The sequence below is a fragment of the Agelaius phoeniceus genome, chromosome 3 (assembly GCF_051311805.1).
Source record: "Agelaius phoeniceus isolate bAgePho1 chromosome 3, bAgePho1.hap1, whole genome shotgun sequence".
Classification (NCBI taxonomy): Eukaryota; Metazoa; Chordata; class Aves; order Passeriformes; family Icteridae; genus Agelaius; species Agelaius phoeniceus.
In genome coordinates this window covers 93,687,621-93,705,042 of record NC_135267.1, presented here as the reverse complement: position 1 = coordinate 93,705,042, position 17,422 = coordinate 93,687,621, and the positions used below count along the sequence as shown (strand labels likewise).

The window sequence follows — 17,422 nt, the reverse complement described above, 5'->3', positions numbered from 1 at the left end:
GGGCAGGACCCCACCTAACATTTGTATTTGCCTTTTTTTTGGTCGTTTTCTGTACTTCCTGATGAAATTTTAAAATATCCTAACACAGTCTAATGTAGTGTTTTATAAGAGACAATCAAAAGCACTTGCTTTAGCAGTGAGAAATGACTTGGTTTACTTACTCGTAGGAAGGGGTAAAAGAGTTGTGTTTTGGGCAGAAAGTGCTTCAACTAAGCAAAACCCATGGTATTTAAAAGAGGCTGTGAGGAACAAAGCAGCTAAAATATCCTGAAGTTATATTACTGGTGTATTTCATTCTAAAGAGTGTGTAAAAATACACTTGATCATGCTTGTGGAATTGGGCAGTGGATTTAGCTAAATACAGGACTGCTTTATTGAAACCCACTTGAAGTTTGGGGTGAAAGATTTTGAAAGGGGAACTTGATGCAAACTAAACTCCCTGCAATTAATAGGTAAAATGTCATTTGTTTGGAGCTGTATGGATGTGTGAGCAGCTGGGAGTTGCTACTGAAAAGTAGGCAGTGTGTTGGACTCCCGTAAGGGCTCTCCTTAAAAATGAGTGCCTCTTGATCTCATGTGAGTGCCCAGCCTTTCTTCCAAAAGCCAGAGGGTCTTTGCAGCTGTGTCAGGAGCCACCATCTCCTGCTGCCTGCCAGTGCCCAGGGAGCAGCACTGCTGTCTGTTTTGGCACAGGTGTAGGTTTGAGTTGGCAAGCATAAAATTGTGGCACGCACAGCCCCAGCAAGAATGGAGGCGTGAATCCTGCTTGGTTGTTTTGGGGTTTTTTTTTTGTACTGATTGAAACTGCTTCTGGCTTGTATTGCAAACAAGGAGTTCCTTCTGCTGGTGTAATTGCTAGCCCTTAGTTTGGAGTGCTGTGCTGTACACGAGTGTTTGGGCTTGTGTGGCCAGCAGTGAGGGCAGTGTTGAGAGGAGCCCCTGTGCCTGCATTCAGGGAGGAGAAGTATCACTCATGGGTTGGTTTGGCCACCTGTCAGAGGCTTCACCTTCAAACTCAGTGTCATGTGGATCACTGCATGTGGCACAGAGGGAAACAGTTTGGTGGATCTGTCCTCAGTCAAGAGATGAATTTTACCTGCTTAACCATCATGTGTTTTATTTATGCTCTGTCTGAGTAATTACCACTTCTTTAAAAATAAAAATTTACTTAAAATTAAAATCAGGAATAATCCTGTTCACTGCAGTGGGAATGATAGCTGGGAAAATTGTGCAGGGGCTGAAGCGATTGGGATTGGGTTCTGAAATGAGTATTTCCTCTAATGCAACCATAGCTTTGACTAATGTCTAACTGATGTGTTTTTTCAAACAGATACTAATTTTGTCCTGGGTAATGCCCAGATCGTGGATTGGCCCATTGTCTACAGCAACGATGGATTTTGCAAGTTATCAGGATATCACAGAGCAGAAGTTATGCAAAAAAGCAGCACCTGCAGGTATTTGAGAACAGATTTATTTTCTGTTAAATAACTTGTAGTGTTGTGCCTGTTACTTGAGGAGAAAAGTAATCTGTTTATTCCAGTTTTGTATTTTGTCTCCTGGGGCTACATCTGTCAAATGTGCTTTCCAGGTGAAACAAAATCAAAGAAGAGCCATTTCTAAATGGGTCCTTTTTACACAGTAAACAAATGGCTTTGTGTCTTTGTCTGGTATCTGACTGGAATTTCTCCCTTTATTTGCAGTTTTATGTATGGAGAGCTGACAGACAAAGATACAATCGACAAGGTCCGGCAAACATTTGAGAACTATGAGATGAACTCCTTTGAAATCTTGATGTACAAGAAGAACAGTAAGTAGTCAATTGGTTTGTTCATTAATGTAGGTGTGTAAAGGTGTTCCTAATTGTACTGTAAACTGCAATTCTGTCACCCTGGAGGACAGTGCTTTATCTGGGGCTAAATAAGCCCCAGTTCTGCCACTTGATCTGAAAGGGAGAAATGAGAACATTAGAGATGAAAGTCACTCAGGGAGGCAGAGGAAGCTTTCTAATTTGTTCTGACATTTAGAGTAATCTGTGTGTGATGCTTTAAGACAACACTGAAGGTTCCATCAACAATGGTAGTACACAAGCTAGGTTTAGGCAAGTTTCCACTACAGAGAACATACTTTCTCAGTTTTTGACAAATTGATATAGTAAAGCCAGTCAATAGTAATTTTGGAATAAAAAGAACCCATCTTTTGTTTTAGAATCTGAACTACTTCTAATGTTTTCAGATGAAATGTCTTTTGTTTTGGACAAAAAATCCTTAATTGGCACATTATTTTTTTCCTAGGAACTTCAGTCTGTCTGTAACTGCACCTATCAGCAGATGAACTTGCCCCAAACTTGGTGTCTCACCTAGTGTGGACTGTGTCATGCAGTTATTTTCATCTTCATTAATGAAGATAATCTACTTAATCTGTGTCACCTGAAGTGTGAATACACTGAGGTCTTCAGCCCAGCCAGATGTTAAGCTGAAAAAATTGCATTCTGTAACTTATTTTGCTCTTAACAATTTTGCCTTCTAACCATGAAGCTGGTACTGCCTGTATGCAGTCTGTATGGCCCTGCTTTGTGCTGCTTTCCTCCTAGGGCTACCTGCCTCCACTATTTACCTATTTTCTAAAAGCTGATTTCTGTTCCTAGCTCAGTTTGTGGCCATGAGGACCATATGCAGCTCACATCTATGCATCCAAACCCAAGTAAATAAGCTGCAGTCCTGGGATCTGGGAGAGTCAGGAATTCTCTCTTAGTTATCAGCGATTTGGCACCGAGAGACGATGCAGCCACTCTTGTGTCACGCTGCAGCATATGGCCTACAGTGGAGCCTGGGGCCTCTCTGTCTTTTATGCAGATTTAGAGCAAGGTACCCGTGGAGTGAGGAGTGTTTCCTGCCCTGCTGTGCACTGCTCCTGTGCAGGAGAGGTGGCCTGGAATGAAGCCCAGCTGTGCAGTAACTGTGCTGTGTGACGTGAAGGACGGAGCTGCCACGGCTCTGCTCTGCACACAGAGGGTCACAGCCATGGGAAAAAGGGAAGCACAGAGCTTGCTTTCAAGTTTAACAAACTGCAGAGCACCTAATGTTTGTTAGATTTGCAGCTTTAGAGATACATTAACTACTGTTACAGAGACTGACTAATAACACAAGAGAGTTTTAACTGAAAAATTTCAGAAAGGGGACATCCTGGAACTTTTTCTCAATATAAGGCACATCACAGAAAAACACTGTCGTATTTACCAGTCACTTTAGCACCCAGACTGCTTAGTGGCCTTTCCTTTGTGGTCGCCTTACATCTGCCTGCAACTGTGGCAATGGTTCAGATAATGAACCTGATTGGTTCTAACTTGCTCTCAGTTTGAAAGCTTGGGAAAGGACCCCGAATTTTGTTAGACATCTTTTTTCCTGTTCTTTGTTTCTTCTGTTTGGTCTCTCTGTTCTTTCCTCATTCTATTATTCTTTTTCAAATTAACCAGGAAAATAGATTTTTCTTGTTCTTTACCTGTCTACTGCCTCTTTATAAACTAACAGACATGACAAATAGCATTTTTTTTTTCCCAGTTTTGAGTTGTTGGGTAATTGGTACATTTTCCACAGCCTGCACATTTAATGTAATTCTGGCTGTTTTACCAGTACAGTCTCTAACCTTTTGGAGGAACAAAAGAAAACAAAATAGGAGTCTTGAGTTAATAATGATGTCTGTAGTGCAAGTCAATCTTGTGCTTTTGGGAACAGCTATTTTTTTCTTTCTCTGAGAAACAATTATTCCCTGGTCTTACATGTCAAAGCAGATTGAGACATTTGATGATGTTACTGGAAGTGATAGGCTATTTTTTTTTTAACATGGCACTCTCCATGGTGGTGACCCAGTGTTAGTATTTACTTGGTTGCGTGATAAGAACATCCCATGCAGCTGTTGATAGGTACAGTATATCCACAAACTTCATTGCAGTTCACAGTATTAACTCTAGAAACAACATACAATTTCCTGCCTTCAGCATGTTGGCATTTATGGATGCTGCCTCTACCCTGCCTTCCCTTGTTTGTTCACTCCTCCCCACATCCAAAAGTGACTGCACTCCCTGTTTTCAGAACTTGAAATTAAGATGTGATAGAGATTTGATGATTCCTTGGGCTAGGCCCTTGATAACTTAGCAGATATGTAAAAATCATTGTTATTCTCTGGAAGAATTGCTTCCCAGAAATACAGAGCTTCTTCAGGATAATTGGAAGCAATTAGAGCAAACAGGTGCATAGCCACCAGATTTTTGTCATTGCTGCTTTGATGCCATCCAGTTGCATTCAGTGGGGATTCATTGTCATACCTGGAAGGAGACAAAGTGAAAGCTTTCTTTAATCAGGACTGCAAAATGACAACAGACAGACTGACAGTAATTTCACACGAGAGCTTCAGTTCCATTGTTTAATTAGATGTGAGCGCCCAGTGATGCTGGAAGTATTGTTTATTTTTATATGGAAAAATGAAAACATTACTAAATCTGAAGTCAGCGGAGATAAATGAACTTATTGCAAGGAAGGGTACAGCTTATGTATTAGAAAATACTTTATATCTAGCCTTAGTCATATCTTACCTTACCTGAATTGATGTGTTTTAAACATTTAACTTCTTATGAGACTTTGACAGCCATTTGTTGTTTTTACACTTTATGGTCAGCCTCATGAGTTAAAAATGGCTGAATAAATTATACTTGGATTTTCTTTGTCTTGTATTTAGTCTACAATGTAGGTCTGGCATACAAGCAATGAAAAAGCAGGCTTGTTCTATATGCATTTGCTTTCATTACTGATGAAGTATATTTTTGTAAGAATACAAAATTCACTTGCTTCTATCTGCCCCGAACATGTGGTGTCCAATTGAAATCTAACCCCCTTTTCTATGCAGTACTTGACCCACTTTAGTGGAAGAATATTTGAAGTGGGGTGAACTCATCAAAGGTGAAGTGCATCAAGAGTTAGAAAGAGTCTTCAAGTGTCCCCTGTCTGAGCAGAGCCATTCCCATTGCTTATGGTCTGCAGCTGTGCTGCAGAGAGAGTGTCAAGACACCTTTTTTTTTTTTCGTGTCTCAGAAGTTCTCTACTGGTAGGACCAGCAGGATGCTTGCCAGAATGCTGGCTTGGCTGTAGGTAACTATTTTGCATGCTGCAAAGCAGTAGCTCTTTGCTGAGTAGATATATTATGGTGAGAGTCCCAAAGGCTAGCATGCCCTTTCAATTTGTGCTGGGCTTCACTTCCCTATTTTCTGGGTGCTTGAACATTTAACAAATTTAATAGCATGAATATTTGTGTGTGTGGTTTTTTATTTGATTGTTTGATTTTTTTAATTTTCATTTTAATGTGCACACAATCTTCTCCCTTCCTTCCTTCTCCCTTCTTCCCTCAGTGTGTTAGAAAGTCTCCAGATGTCAGAGAATGACAAATCAGCCTAAAATAGTGATTTGGTAGATTCTACTTGCATTTATCTTTGGGACCAGTGCTTTCTATAGAGGTTCAAAAGCAAACACCCCATCCTAATTTATAGGAAGCAAAATTCACTTCAGGGCGGTAGACCTGTGATTGCCCACCACCCCAGTTATGAGAAAAGAGTTTCTCATAACTGTTCAAACCATCTAAACCCATTTATACTTGTGTGTGCTGTGCCTGCAGTGTCTCCAGATGGAAACCTTTGCTAACCCATATCGTTGCGTAGGAACAGAAGCAGGAGAGAATGAGGGTGTTGGAGTCAAATGACAGGTATCCTCCTCAACCTCTCACTGAAGTGTAGCTCCATTATTTGTCAAGCAGTATGCACACCTGCATCTCCTGTGAAATCCATCTGTGTGAGTTCAGTTACCTTCAGCAAGGTCAAATTAAATATTTTGGACTCATAAAACTGGTAATTCCCATTTGTCATTGTCTTCAAATGTGTTGGCAAGCAAGGCTTGCTGTCATCTCCACAAATACGTACAGAATTCCCAGTAGTAATCCTTAAGTATTTTTCCTGCAGTAGATGGAAAGAAGATTCCAAAACTTTACTGTGTCTTCCTTATACTCATGTTCTGTTCTTCAGAGAGCTCAGAATCAGGTGAACTGTGCCAGTACTACTGCAGTACAAGACTCTGCTGAACCTTGTTTTCTGCTGTGCTGTTTCAGTATCATAGGATAACCCTTGTGAACAGCAATTCCACCTTTGGGGACTAAAATTGATTTTCCTTATCTTAGCATGTAAAGATCTGACCTTTAAAAGCATTAGGTGCCACAGCATCCAAGCACCAGATAGAGAAGACACGAAGATAACAGCTTTAAAAGTGCTGGGAGTGTTTTTTAGAGGTTTACTCTTTAAAAGAGTGGTGAGCTGCAGGCTGAGTTGGTCTGTTCTCATTTGGTACACACTCTCTGCTCAAAGCTAGAGTCTATAGGAAGACTTGTGTTCTTTGTCTTGCATGGTCAAATGTCACGGGCTTCTCTGAACACCTGGTTAAAATCTTTGTGGGTACAATGGCTTGCCAAACTCTCTGATCACACCTCATCAGCTGGTTGCTAGTTTGACATTGGACAAACTGTTCAGTCAGTGTGGGATAGAGAGAAACAATCTCATACTGAGTACCTGGGAAGAAGTGAAACCCTAAAAGGGGTGGCTGTAATGGTCAGCCATGCTGTTAATATAACTTAATTCCTGCTGTCTGCATTGCTGCATGTAGGAATTGGTGGAGAAAGGGCACATTTCTATTTCCATACTGCCAGACTGTTTCCCTTCAGGACAATAGGTGTCTGAGGACTGTTTGACTGAGACATTATCACGTAATGCAGAGATTGTGCTGCTTAGAGGAAACTTGACCCATTCATTAATGGCAGTGTAGATGTCAGCTAAATTGTCAAAACATTTTTTCATTGTATTTTAAAATTAATTTTGGTTTAATTAGTTGAAAGAAAAATTGTGTATTCCAGTTTTATTTAAACTAGTTTTGAAAAACAGTTGGCCTCTTTGGTTAAATGGCTCAAGGTATGGGCAAAGAGCACATTTAAACAGTAGTTTTTATTTTCATATAGCCTATTTTTGTTTGGCAGGAGGGAAAACTGAGGAGAGCTCAATGGTATTCATGGAGAGGCTGGAATAGACCTTTAAGATCTCTCTCACTTTGATCATGTAAGAATTTCTGAAAGACTTCAACCAAAGTCAAATAGCATGTGAAATGCTGGTGTTCCTGCCCAGCAAGAAGCTGAGCATATCATTGTTGAAAGCCACAGGACTGGAAAAAGGGATAGGGAAGAGACAGTAGTATTTGTCTTTCAGATGGGAAATTGAAAGGAAAGCAGACATTTAGAGTGTGTTAGTCTGGAGAAGACTTGGGACTTGAATAACAGCCCTTGAAATTGTCTTTGCTTTAAGGCAACACCATAAGAACTGTGCTTAGGCCATAAAAGCCTATCAAGAGCTGCACCTGTTAATTCTGGATTGGCTATGTATACCTTTGGTACCACGAGCCAGGCTGCTCCTATGGCTGCTATTGGGCATTCATTGTAGATTTTCATTTCTTCTCAGTTGTCCCCACTGCTTGTCCTGCAGCTTTGGAGGGGCATTCCCTTTTCTAGCATGATCGGTGCTATGCCACCAGACAAAGGCTGGATTCTCTCACTGCTGATTCCAAATCCAACAGAAGCCAATGTAGTTCATGAGTGTTTACTTTTTTGTTTGTGCACTGGTATTATCACTGAACTTTACCAGGGAGAGAGGTTGCCAGGACTAAAGACAAAATGTAAATGGAAGTAGATATATTGTTGGAAACACTGGTAAACACTTTCTGTGTGGCTGTGCATCAGTGCAGACTGGGAAGTTGCACTTGTTTTGCTGTGAGAACTCTGGAACATGCTGCAGTTTCACTGCCTGAATAACCACAGGCTGAATCTGAAAATCACATTTTTCATTAAAATGGTCTTTTTGTCCTCTTGCTAGTCATGGTTGTCTGGCTGAGCAGGGATGTTGGCTTTGACACCAAGAGCATGAGGGCTGCTTGTAGGACGTTGAAATTCTGGTTTCCGACCTATTTATAAGTAGTTTATACTTTAGGCTTTCCTGTTTAATAGTTAAATAAACTGTTTAAGAAGTAAAATTCTTCTGATAATTAAACCAGCATGCAGCACAAAAGCTGAGCATGGCCACTTCTTGGCTGAGCCATTTGGTGTGTTCCCACGTTTCAGATCCCAGTTCTGCTGTGAATGAGCTGCTGGTTGGGAGCACTGTGGAAAGCCCATGTAACCCAGCACTGTGAGCTCTCACCTCATGACTGTATTTTTATATCCACTTGTCTCCTGTTCACCAGAGACACTGACAACATGTTAGGGAATGCACTGCAGGGAAAATACAATGTTGTGGAGGCAGATACAGAATTTTCCATCGACTTATTTCTGCCTTTGTAGTGTTACTGTGTAGAACCTAAACTGGAAGATGATTTCTGCAGGCCCTGCATGCCCCCCTGATTTTGGATTTTGCTCTGATGGTGGCTCTTTGGAAGGATAGCCACATACAAGGATACCCAAATACAAACACACCTACTTTTGGCTGTCAAGAACATCTGGCTCTTTCTTTTAGCCTGTGGGGCGTATCACTAAGTTATACACTTGGTTCTAGGTAAAAAGTGTTTTGTCTTCCTTTTTCCTATAAATAATGCAACACATGAGTGGGAGTCAAGGGAGCCAGAAAGTAAAAACCCTGCTGATAAAAGCTCCTTGCCCTGCAGCAGCCTTCGACAGGTTATTGGGAAAAGTCCTCTTGTTGCATTCGGAACATGTTAGGAAATTCCTGCAACAACATATTATAGCATAACCATAAAGGGAAGGTGACATCATTCATCTGACAAATAGCCAGAATAGGAGGGTGAATTGCATCATTTCGTGTTGAGTACAGCATCTTCAAAAGCACAGCAGTATGTTTTTATGGCTATGAGAGGCAGAGAAGAAACTGAGTGTGTAATTCAGCCTCAGTGCTATGAAGGTTAATATTGTGAGCAGCCCATACAGAATAGCTGCAGCTTGAAGTAGTAAAACTACGAAGTAGTTTGGGGAGGGGAAAAAAAATCCCTAATCAAAAAAAGTGCATGTAGATAAAGATTAAAAAGCAAGGCTGTTGATGGAGATCCTGGCTGATTAAAAAGTTGCAGTGTTAGTGAAGGGTGTTGAAGTGGGTAAAATGAAAAGCAGTTAGTCACCAAGGAGTCTCTGTAAAAGCAGGATACGGATTTGATCAGCCTCAGAATAGTTCACATGTGAAGTTGGGAAAAACAAGTAGGCAAGAAGAAATTGAGATTGGCAATTTTAAGAGCTCTTGAGAAAGGGTAGTGTAAAGGGTGTTACTGTCTAGAAAATTGCTGTTGGCTGCTTTGTGGCAGTGTCTTCTAAGCTCATTAGCAAGTTAGTGATGATTTTACTGGCACAGTTACTTTGCTTAATCTTCTTTCACACTTAGCATGTTTGTTTGTTCATACTTTTTGGAAGGGGTTGTTCAGGAATGTTAACTCTTTAAAATAATATATATATTGACCCTTGAATACTTTCTGCCATGCAGGCATATTTCAGAAATGGCCACCAGTGATTCCATCTGGATTTCTCTGCTTTTTGAACAGAGGCCTCCATGCATCATAGGCCCTGCTGTTTATAGAAGTGGCTGTACATATGGTATGGAATCTCAGCCAGAGTTTGAAACTGCTTGTGTGTTATGCAGGCACAGTGGGAGCCCTAGGAATTGAACTTGGTTTATGGAAGTTGTCCATGGGTTTTGGAGATGCCCTACCTTTCTGTAGCCAGAAAAGATTGCTCAGCACTGAGGCTGGGAAACAGCCAGGTGAGGCCCTGGTAACAACAATCTCTTTTATATTAACATAGGTGGGAAAAAAGCTGCCTTTGCTTCCTTTTTTGCTTCCTTTGCTTCCTTGCTTGTAAGATACCTGACGTTTTCTTGTGACCCTTTGACAGCTGGGAAACACAAGTTGCACTTGTTACTAAAAATTATTGCATTAAATATACCATGTCATGCTCATGTTAAAATACTGAGCAATTCAGGTGAAAGAGAATCTTATCACTAGCATAGAAATGGGTCCTGTGAGTGAGAAAGAAAAGGAATAGTCTTTAAGATCACTATTTCTAAAACAGACTTTGCCACATGAGTGAAAAAGATTGTGTGGTGCTCTTTATTCTGGCTTTCCCAGAGGGTCATGCTCCTGCTGATCTTATTTTGGCCCCTGGTATGTAGGCCTTTCTCTCCAAACAAATCTCTAAAGGGACGTATAAGAAAAAATGTTGCTCACAGCAAGAAACCCTGAATCTTCTCTCTTACTTCTTGCGCTCGCAAAGGCAATGGTGAGTTTTCATCATCTCTGAGGGTGTAGGGACAGTCTGAAAACCCATGTACAGACTCCCTGAAGGCTGAGGTCTGGAGTATCCCTACTGTGATGTACCTCAGAGTTGGAGAAGTCATCTTTTTATCTCTAAGTTAAGACTGCAGACTTAAAAATGGTGCCTTCAGGGAGGTCATGTTCTTGCATACAGGACCAAGTGCTTTGTTCTGAGCTCTCCAATCAGTTTATACTCAAATATAATTAAAAGCAGTGTGAGTCACAGGACTGAGTGGTGAGTCCTGTGAAAAGAGTGGTAGACACTGCCTTGTTACATGGAACTTCATTGGGTCTTCTCAGCAGTGTCAGGAGAACTGCCAGAAATATGAAAAGGCAGGGCTGACTGACAGATTCTCTCCTCAAGGTGATCTGTGTGGGTAGAGGTCAAGGAGAAATGGCAGCAGCAGCATCTGAAGGGTCATATTGTGAGACCATCTTTTTCTGTGATGTGTAGACTTTAATCTCTCAAGCAGTTTAATTAGCAGTTCATCTGCTGCAGTAATTAGAAAGGTGCAGTTCCATGCAGTACAACTTGATCCCATCCACAGCATCATGTGATCTGGTCCTAATGGCTTGTTCTCTCCTGAATTCAGGGGAGTCTTGCTTCACAGTGGAGTGATTTGGAGCAGGCTCAGGCCAAGGCAAGCTTGAAAGCAGCTTGTGAAGGGTTTCCCTTGCATGGGGGGCTTTGCAGGCTGGGCCAGAGCTCCTGGAGCCCAGCTCTTAAGATAGACATAGGCTACTATAGTAGTTAGGGCATGGTCTTTTTTAGGGCATTCCCTGTTGGCAGGGAATTATAAAGTTGACCAAACTGGTCATATTCCTGAGTTGAGACTCTGTGTTATGCTCATGTCCTAGGCACAGCTGGCCCATTTTCAAATCATTCAAGAACCAGCAAGACGCTGTTGTGTGCACCCTTTGGAAATATGTGGGACTCTTCTTTAGGGAGATCACAAAGCAGTTCTTAAGTTCAAGTGTTAACTTTCCAGGTGAAGTTCAGAAATAGGGTGACTCCTGGAAGATTAAAAAGCTAAGAAGAGACAGAGCAGAGAACTTAAATACCAGACTTGTCAGCTGCTTTGTTATTTTTCCAAATAGGCGTTTGTAAAAAAAGCCAACATTAAAGTAACTTTTGCAGATGGCTGATTTGAGATGTAAACATCTGAACTGGCACATTTACTGTTCTGCCTGCCATTGACCAACTCTTTGATGTGTTTGTTTCCAGGAACACCTGTCTGGTTCTTTGTGAAAATTGCTCCAATTCGAAATGAGCAGGATAAAGTGGTTTTATTTCTTTGCACTTTCAATGACATAACAGCTTTCAAGCAGCCCATTGAGGATGATTCATGTAAAGGTTGGTCTTTTTCACAATTATATATTTATGCTGCTTTTGCTTGTTTGCCCTGGTCTTGAAAGAGCTGAAGTCCTTTAAATACCCAAGGCAAAGAATGAAATGTTAAAATAGCTTGTAGCTGTGCCACTGGGGATGGCATTTGTGCAAGAAATGGTTGCTGATTTCTTTAGTAAAATTGTTCTGGCCTGCCCTGGAAAGGGTCATTGCTAATGAAAGCCCCAAGTGCTTCAGAAAGACCAGTTTACATAGTAAGTAGGTACTGTTCTTCCTTTAAAATACACTATTAACCCACTCTCCAGCATAGCCCTCAAGGATTCACAATGTTGCTCAACAACCCTGTACAAATTGTGTGTGAAACGGCATGAAAAAAAACTGAGGAATCAACCCTGGCTGAGTCTAGCAAAGTTCAGAATAATTAAATTCTGCCTGACTCGATGTTGCTTGTCATTATTATGGGATTTCTTATGTTAAAGTCCTGTTCTAGTTTCCCTTAGCCTATGTGAAGAGATTCCAGTTATCTTAAGTGGAATCAGGTTTAAGCTGTCCTGGAGAGTGAAGTAGCACTGCAGTGTTCTGCTCTTAACCCTTTGCTGAGCTACAGCCTGGAAACCTGGCAGCAAACTCAGCTGTGACAGCAGCATAAACTTTCACTCAGGTTCAGATCCCGTCAGAAACAGACCTTTTGTACCCTATGGAGGATTACAGAGACTTGCATCCTCTGGGGTGAAAAAGGATGTAAGTTCTCCTGTTGTTTGCATTTTTGTAGTATTTAATAATATTTGTAGTATTAAATTAAACAGGAAACTTACTGTGAAGATGAACTGATTTACATTTGTTCTCAAAATGTTATTCTTTAAAAACATAGTTTCTCAAAGTGGAAACACCTGTTACCATGAAAAAGGAAGTACAACCTTGACAAACATACCCTCTTCTAGGCTATGTGGATAATTTTTTTCTCCTGTTAATACTATTTGTTTGGTTCCTTATTGTTTTAATAAAACTAAAAATCTTAGCTTGTCAGAAAGTTTGGGTCTATTTTTTTCCTGCCTAATGGTGCTCACTGTATACTGATGAGGAGTGACAGCACAGATAAATAAGCATGATGCAGTAAAGCTGGCTCTCATTTATTAGCTGGTAGTGAAGGCCCTTGCTTCATTTAGTCAGTTGATAAGCAGGACTCAGTCAGGAATGCTCGCTGTGTCCTTTGGCTTTCACAGGGGTTCCCTAATGTGGTAGAGATAGGCAGTTTGTCCTTCACTTTCAACACAAAGAAACACTTTAACACTTTCTTTTTTTCAATACAAGTTTGTTGAAGAAAGGGAATGATCATTTTTTTTTTCTTTTTAAGTCTCCTTTGTATCTTGAAATTATGCTGTTCTTGCAGTGAGCATGCTAATTCTCAGTGGTTGCACATCTGCAGCAGTATAGGCACTAAACCTACACATAAGTGCATGGACTTGCAGAGGAGTTGATGATGAGCAGAATTTCTCCCTCAGGCCCGCGAAAACTGGCAAAATGACTAACAGAGGTTGCAGACAGAAGAACTGAATGTATTATTTAGAGGCCACTGATTGACAGCTCTTCACTCTTTCCCTGACTGCTATGTCTTTATGTACAGAAGGACTTGTGCACTAAATGAGTCTTCCAAATATTATTTCTGGATTTCCTAAAATTAATAAAGTTTCAGAAGTTTCATGCTGGTAAAGAGTTCTCTGTCACTTTATACACAAATCAATCTTGATATAAATGGAACTGCACTTTCTGTTTTCATCCTTAATTTATCCCTTTTTCTTCCATAATATACTTGCTGTAGGAATTTTGTTATGTGATATTGTATTAATCACTGGATGGCTAGATGAGCAACTTCTTGGAGGAGCTGATTTATCAAACAGAATTTTACATGTGTGTCCATGTCTTTAATGCAAGATCTCGTTGTGCAATTGCATGCTGTGAGAGGGGGAAGAAAAGGCAGATATGAGACGTTAGATAATCATCTGTAGTAGGCTCTGGGATTCACAGAGTGGAAAAATGCTTTTGGAAGATCTAAAAAAGGTAAAATTGTACTAGCTTGTTCTGAGAACCATTAACACACATGAGCTTTGAAGAGGGCATATTCTTTGTGCTGTGTGCAGCGTTACACAGGAACTCTGTAACACGCTTTTGAAAGAGGGCAATTTTCTTAGGAATGTTTCTCATATTCTCAACCCAAATGAACTCTTAATCTGAAAAACTAAAACTGTGAACTGAAAACTGATTGCTAAATCAATTCTTTTCCTTCTTTCACCTTCAGTTAGCTTAGCAAATACTTTACTGTATGTGTAATCAGTTTCCTATGCTTATGAGTACTTAGTATGTAACAGGTTGCCTGTAGATGCAGATATGTTAATAAAATGTGCTCTTTGCACAGTTGCGGGACATTTTAGTTTAAAGCATTTAAGATTTTCAGAATCAATGCCTGCATGTCTGTGTAAAGAAAACCATTAAATCGATCATGTTCTTGTACTGCATAAGGAGCAACTGATCTGTCAGGCTAAGCCTGCTTAGCTGTGGTGTATCTTGGTTTTCTATCACCTGCTGGCAATTTCAAGCCTGATTGTTCAGCTGCAAATGATGCAGCTCCTTGAGTGAAAAGTGTAGAGCTGTAATGGCAGGTGTTTGACTATACAAAGATGAATAGGCATCTTTCCCCTGAAGGTGACTCAGAGGAATAGAAGGTCCCATTACCATTTTTCATGCTTACTTGTTTTTGTATTGATTAATAATGTCAGACATTGGAATAGATGAAACAAGTAAGTCACATAAAAAGTAGACTTCTCATTGTGGCCTTTCTTTAATTGATTCAGATAATTTAGAAATGTTTATTTTATGATTTCCATGGAAGGTAAGTAAGCTTGCTTTTAAATGCAGCAGCTTTAAAAATAGTGTATTCTAAATAAAACCGCTTAAAAATAGTGTCAGTGATGTTGATAATTTTTTTAAACAACCTCTTTCTACTTTTTTCCCTTTGCTTGCCCCTCAAAAAAAAAAAAATCAGGGAAGCGTAAAAGAGGTTTACTTGAATGGAAGAAGGCAAAATCAAGCAATAGCATAGCTAAGTTTGGCTTGTCGAGTGCTAGGTCACCTTCTTAGCTGAATTTTAAAGTTTATACTGTATCTGGATTTAATGCATTTTGTCTGTATATGTCTCTCCTGGTTTGAGATCTAGCACACCAAGTATGAGATGCTTGAGAGTAGTGTATAAAGTGGAATGCATCACTTTATGCAAAACAATTATTTATGCAGACAAATAGAAACTGTGCTTGCACTCTGAGTGGCTTGTAAGAAGTTTGCCTGAACAGGTTTTGAATGTATGAATACAAGGTGAACATATCCAGAAGCATCTATGCTGTCGCATAAGAGCTTGAAAACTAAGCTTTGGAACCTAATTTATGCTTTTGATACTTCATTTTTATACATAGAGGTGGTCAAATTCAGCATCACTGAATCAAGTAGTGAATGGTTGTTATCCTCCAAGATGATGTAGCGTTCTGTGCTTTGTAGCAATCATCAGTTGCCATCTCCTCTGCAGAAGATGCTTTAGTTCATGTTGCAGCTAAGCTGTCCTTTGCATAACAAGCAGGGGCACAGACACAAAAAACATTTTGTCTCCTTCATCTTAATTCAGGGGAAAATTCACATTTCCTCTTTTTTTTTTCCCTTTTTGTTTCTGGAGGATTTTTTGGGGGATTTTTTGTTCTGTTTTTAAAGATGTATTTATATGAACAGAGCCAGTGTTTGAAATATTTTGATTAAGATATACTCTGCTTTCATCTGGATGAAATGTTTTCTTAAAAAGAGGAAACAAATGAAGGGGAAGTAGTGAGTATATTAAAAACTTCAGTATGCATTCCCAGTCCAGATGGAAAAATGATACTGTTTTAGTCATGAGGTTTCAAAGAGACGAATGGATGTAAGCAAGGATCTTCCATGTGTGGGAATACAAAGGTGGCTTGAGTGGAGGCAAGAACTGCTGGAGTCTTGATTTATTCGCATTTACACAGTTGTGTGAACAACAGGGCTGTTCACAAACAAGCTTGTTCTCTGGCAGACAATTGCTTCTTGTTCTGACTCTAGGAATTGTGTAAGTCATGGATCAGCAACTGGTAACAAGGGTTCTATGACTGCCACAGTTCCCAATGTTTGAATTCTTGAGTTATCAGGAATGAATTGAGCAGAGTGGTAGGAAACAAATAGCTACCTTCAAATAAATAACAAGTGCTTTGTGCTTGAGTATCAACTTACTTAAAATTACGGAAAATTCAACTTAAGGCCATTGTTAAATGAAATCCATGCTTTAAAGAAGAAAAGTTTTGATGCCACAGCACAAAAGTGTATTTCAATGCCATATTTCCACATGAAACAAATCTCAGGGGACAGCTTTTGTAATCATCTTGTCTTGGGTGTTATCAGAAGCAATTTCTGTTCACCTTTTTGCGAAGAAATGGTGGAAAACTGAAAGAACAGTGTGGAATGCAGGAGTGCTGCAATCAGTGCTGTTAATCTTGAAGGCTTTCCATCCCTTTGAAGCTGGAAATGTTTTAATGCCATCTCATTGCTTTGTCTATGCATGATATTTTCTGAAGAACTGAAAAAAGAGACCAAACAATGATAAAAATGGGTTAAAATCAACAGCAGGGGCACAGGCAAGCACTGCCATGGGATGGTATCCATCTTTATGTTTGGTTCCTGAATTTCAAGCTGTCTTCTCTTCTATCTTGTTTGAGGATTTTATATGCCTGTATTAGAACCACCTAGGATCACTAGATTTTAAATTTAATTTATATTTTCTCTGTTTCTAGAGGAAAACAATGGATGTAGGGCTATACCATCTGCTTCTGTTGAAAGAGAACTCCTAATCCATATAACCTGGTCTCTCTTGTTTTAGCAGGACTGACACCAATATATTTTTACACCTTTTTGAAGCTTAGTTCCTCATCTTGGAAAGCTCCATGACCCTTAAAATTTAGTGTTTGTGTTCAGTCCTATGGCTTAAGTCCATTACTGGACCTGTCTTTGTTGGATAGATAACTGACCTGCTGTTGGCTGTGTCTGTTCTTCCGGTTCTGGATGAAAAAATGCAATAAATTCAACAGGTTGTCTTTTCAGGCATTACTGGAGATGTTATGATTCAAAAGGTTTAGTACTGGCATTCTGTTTAACTTTTATTTTCTTTTTCCTATGCCACAATCTGCAGGTCTAACTGTATGTTGGAGTTGCCACATTTTTATCTTTTTCTTTCACAAAACCCAGAGCCCCAAAAGGAGGAGGGTGTTGTGTTCTAAAGATGAAATTCTTACACGTTGCACATGGATTCAGTGCTTGGTTTTAGGCATACCATGGCACAGTGGTGGGAGCGTCTCCTAGTGGGGCTCCCAAGTGTGGTACCCTGTGTATGGAGAGAATTAGGGTATGCACTGCCAATTTGTGTCCACACTGTTTTGAAAAGCCAAGCTGGAAAGAGACACAATCTCTTGCCTAGAACAGCTATATTGCTTTCAGATCAGAGCTTGGAGGGGGAGATCTAATGTTTGTGGGAACAGTTATTTTGTGGGCCATTTAGGCACCCACAAGTGAGATGTTCAGCATGGAGGGCAGAGGACGTGCTTGCAGGGGATGCTGAGGAGAGAGGAATGGGTTAAGCTGTTCC

General features: G+C 40.1%; 1 protein-coding gene across 2 annotated transcripts in view; it reads left to right on the top strand.

The window, feature by feature from the left end:
• KCNH1 (potassium voltage-gated channel subfamily H member 1) overlaps positions 1–17,422 on the top strand; it is a 179,740-nt gene that overhangs the window by 9,837 nt on the left and 152,481 nt on the right. For both annotated transcript variants that reach the window (XM_054629252.2, XM_077175874.1), the window contains exons 2-4: positions 1,331–1,454; positions 1,701–1,807; positions 11,608–11,736. In XM_054629252.2, the coding sequence (XP_054485227.1) occupies positions 1,331–1,454; positions 1,701–1,807; positions 11,608–11,736 (360 nt within the window). The remainder of the gene's footprint in view (positions 1–1,330; positions 1,455–1,700; positions 1,808–11,607; positions 11,737–17,422) is intronic.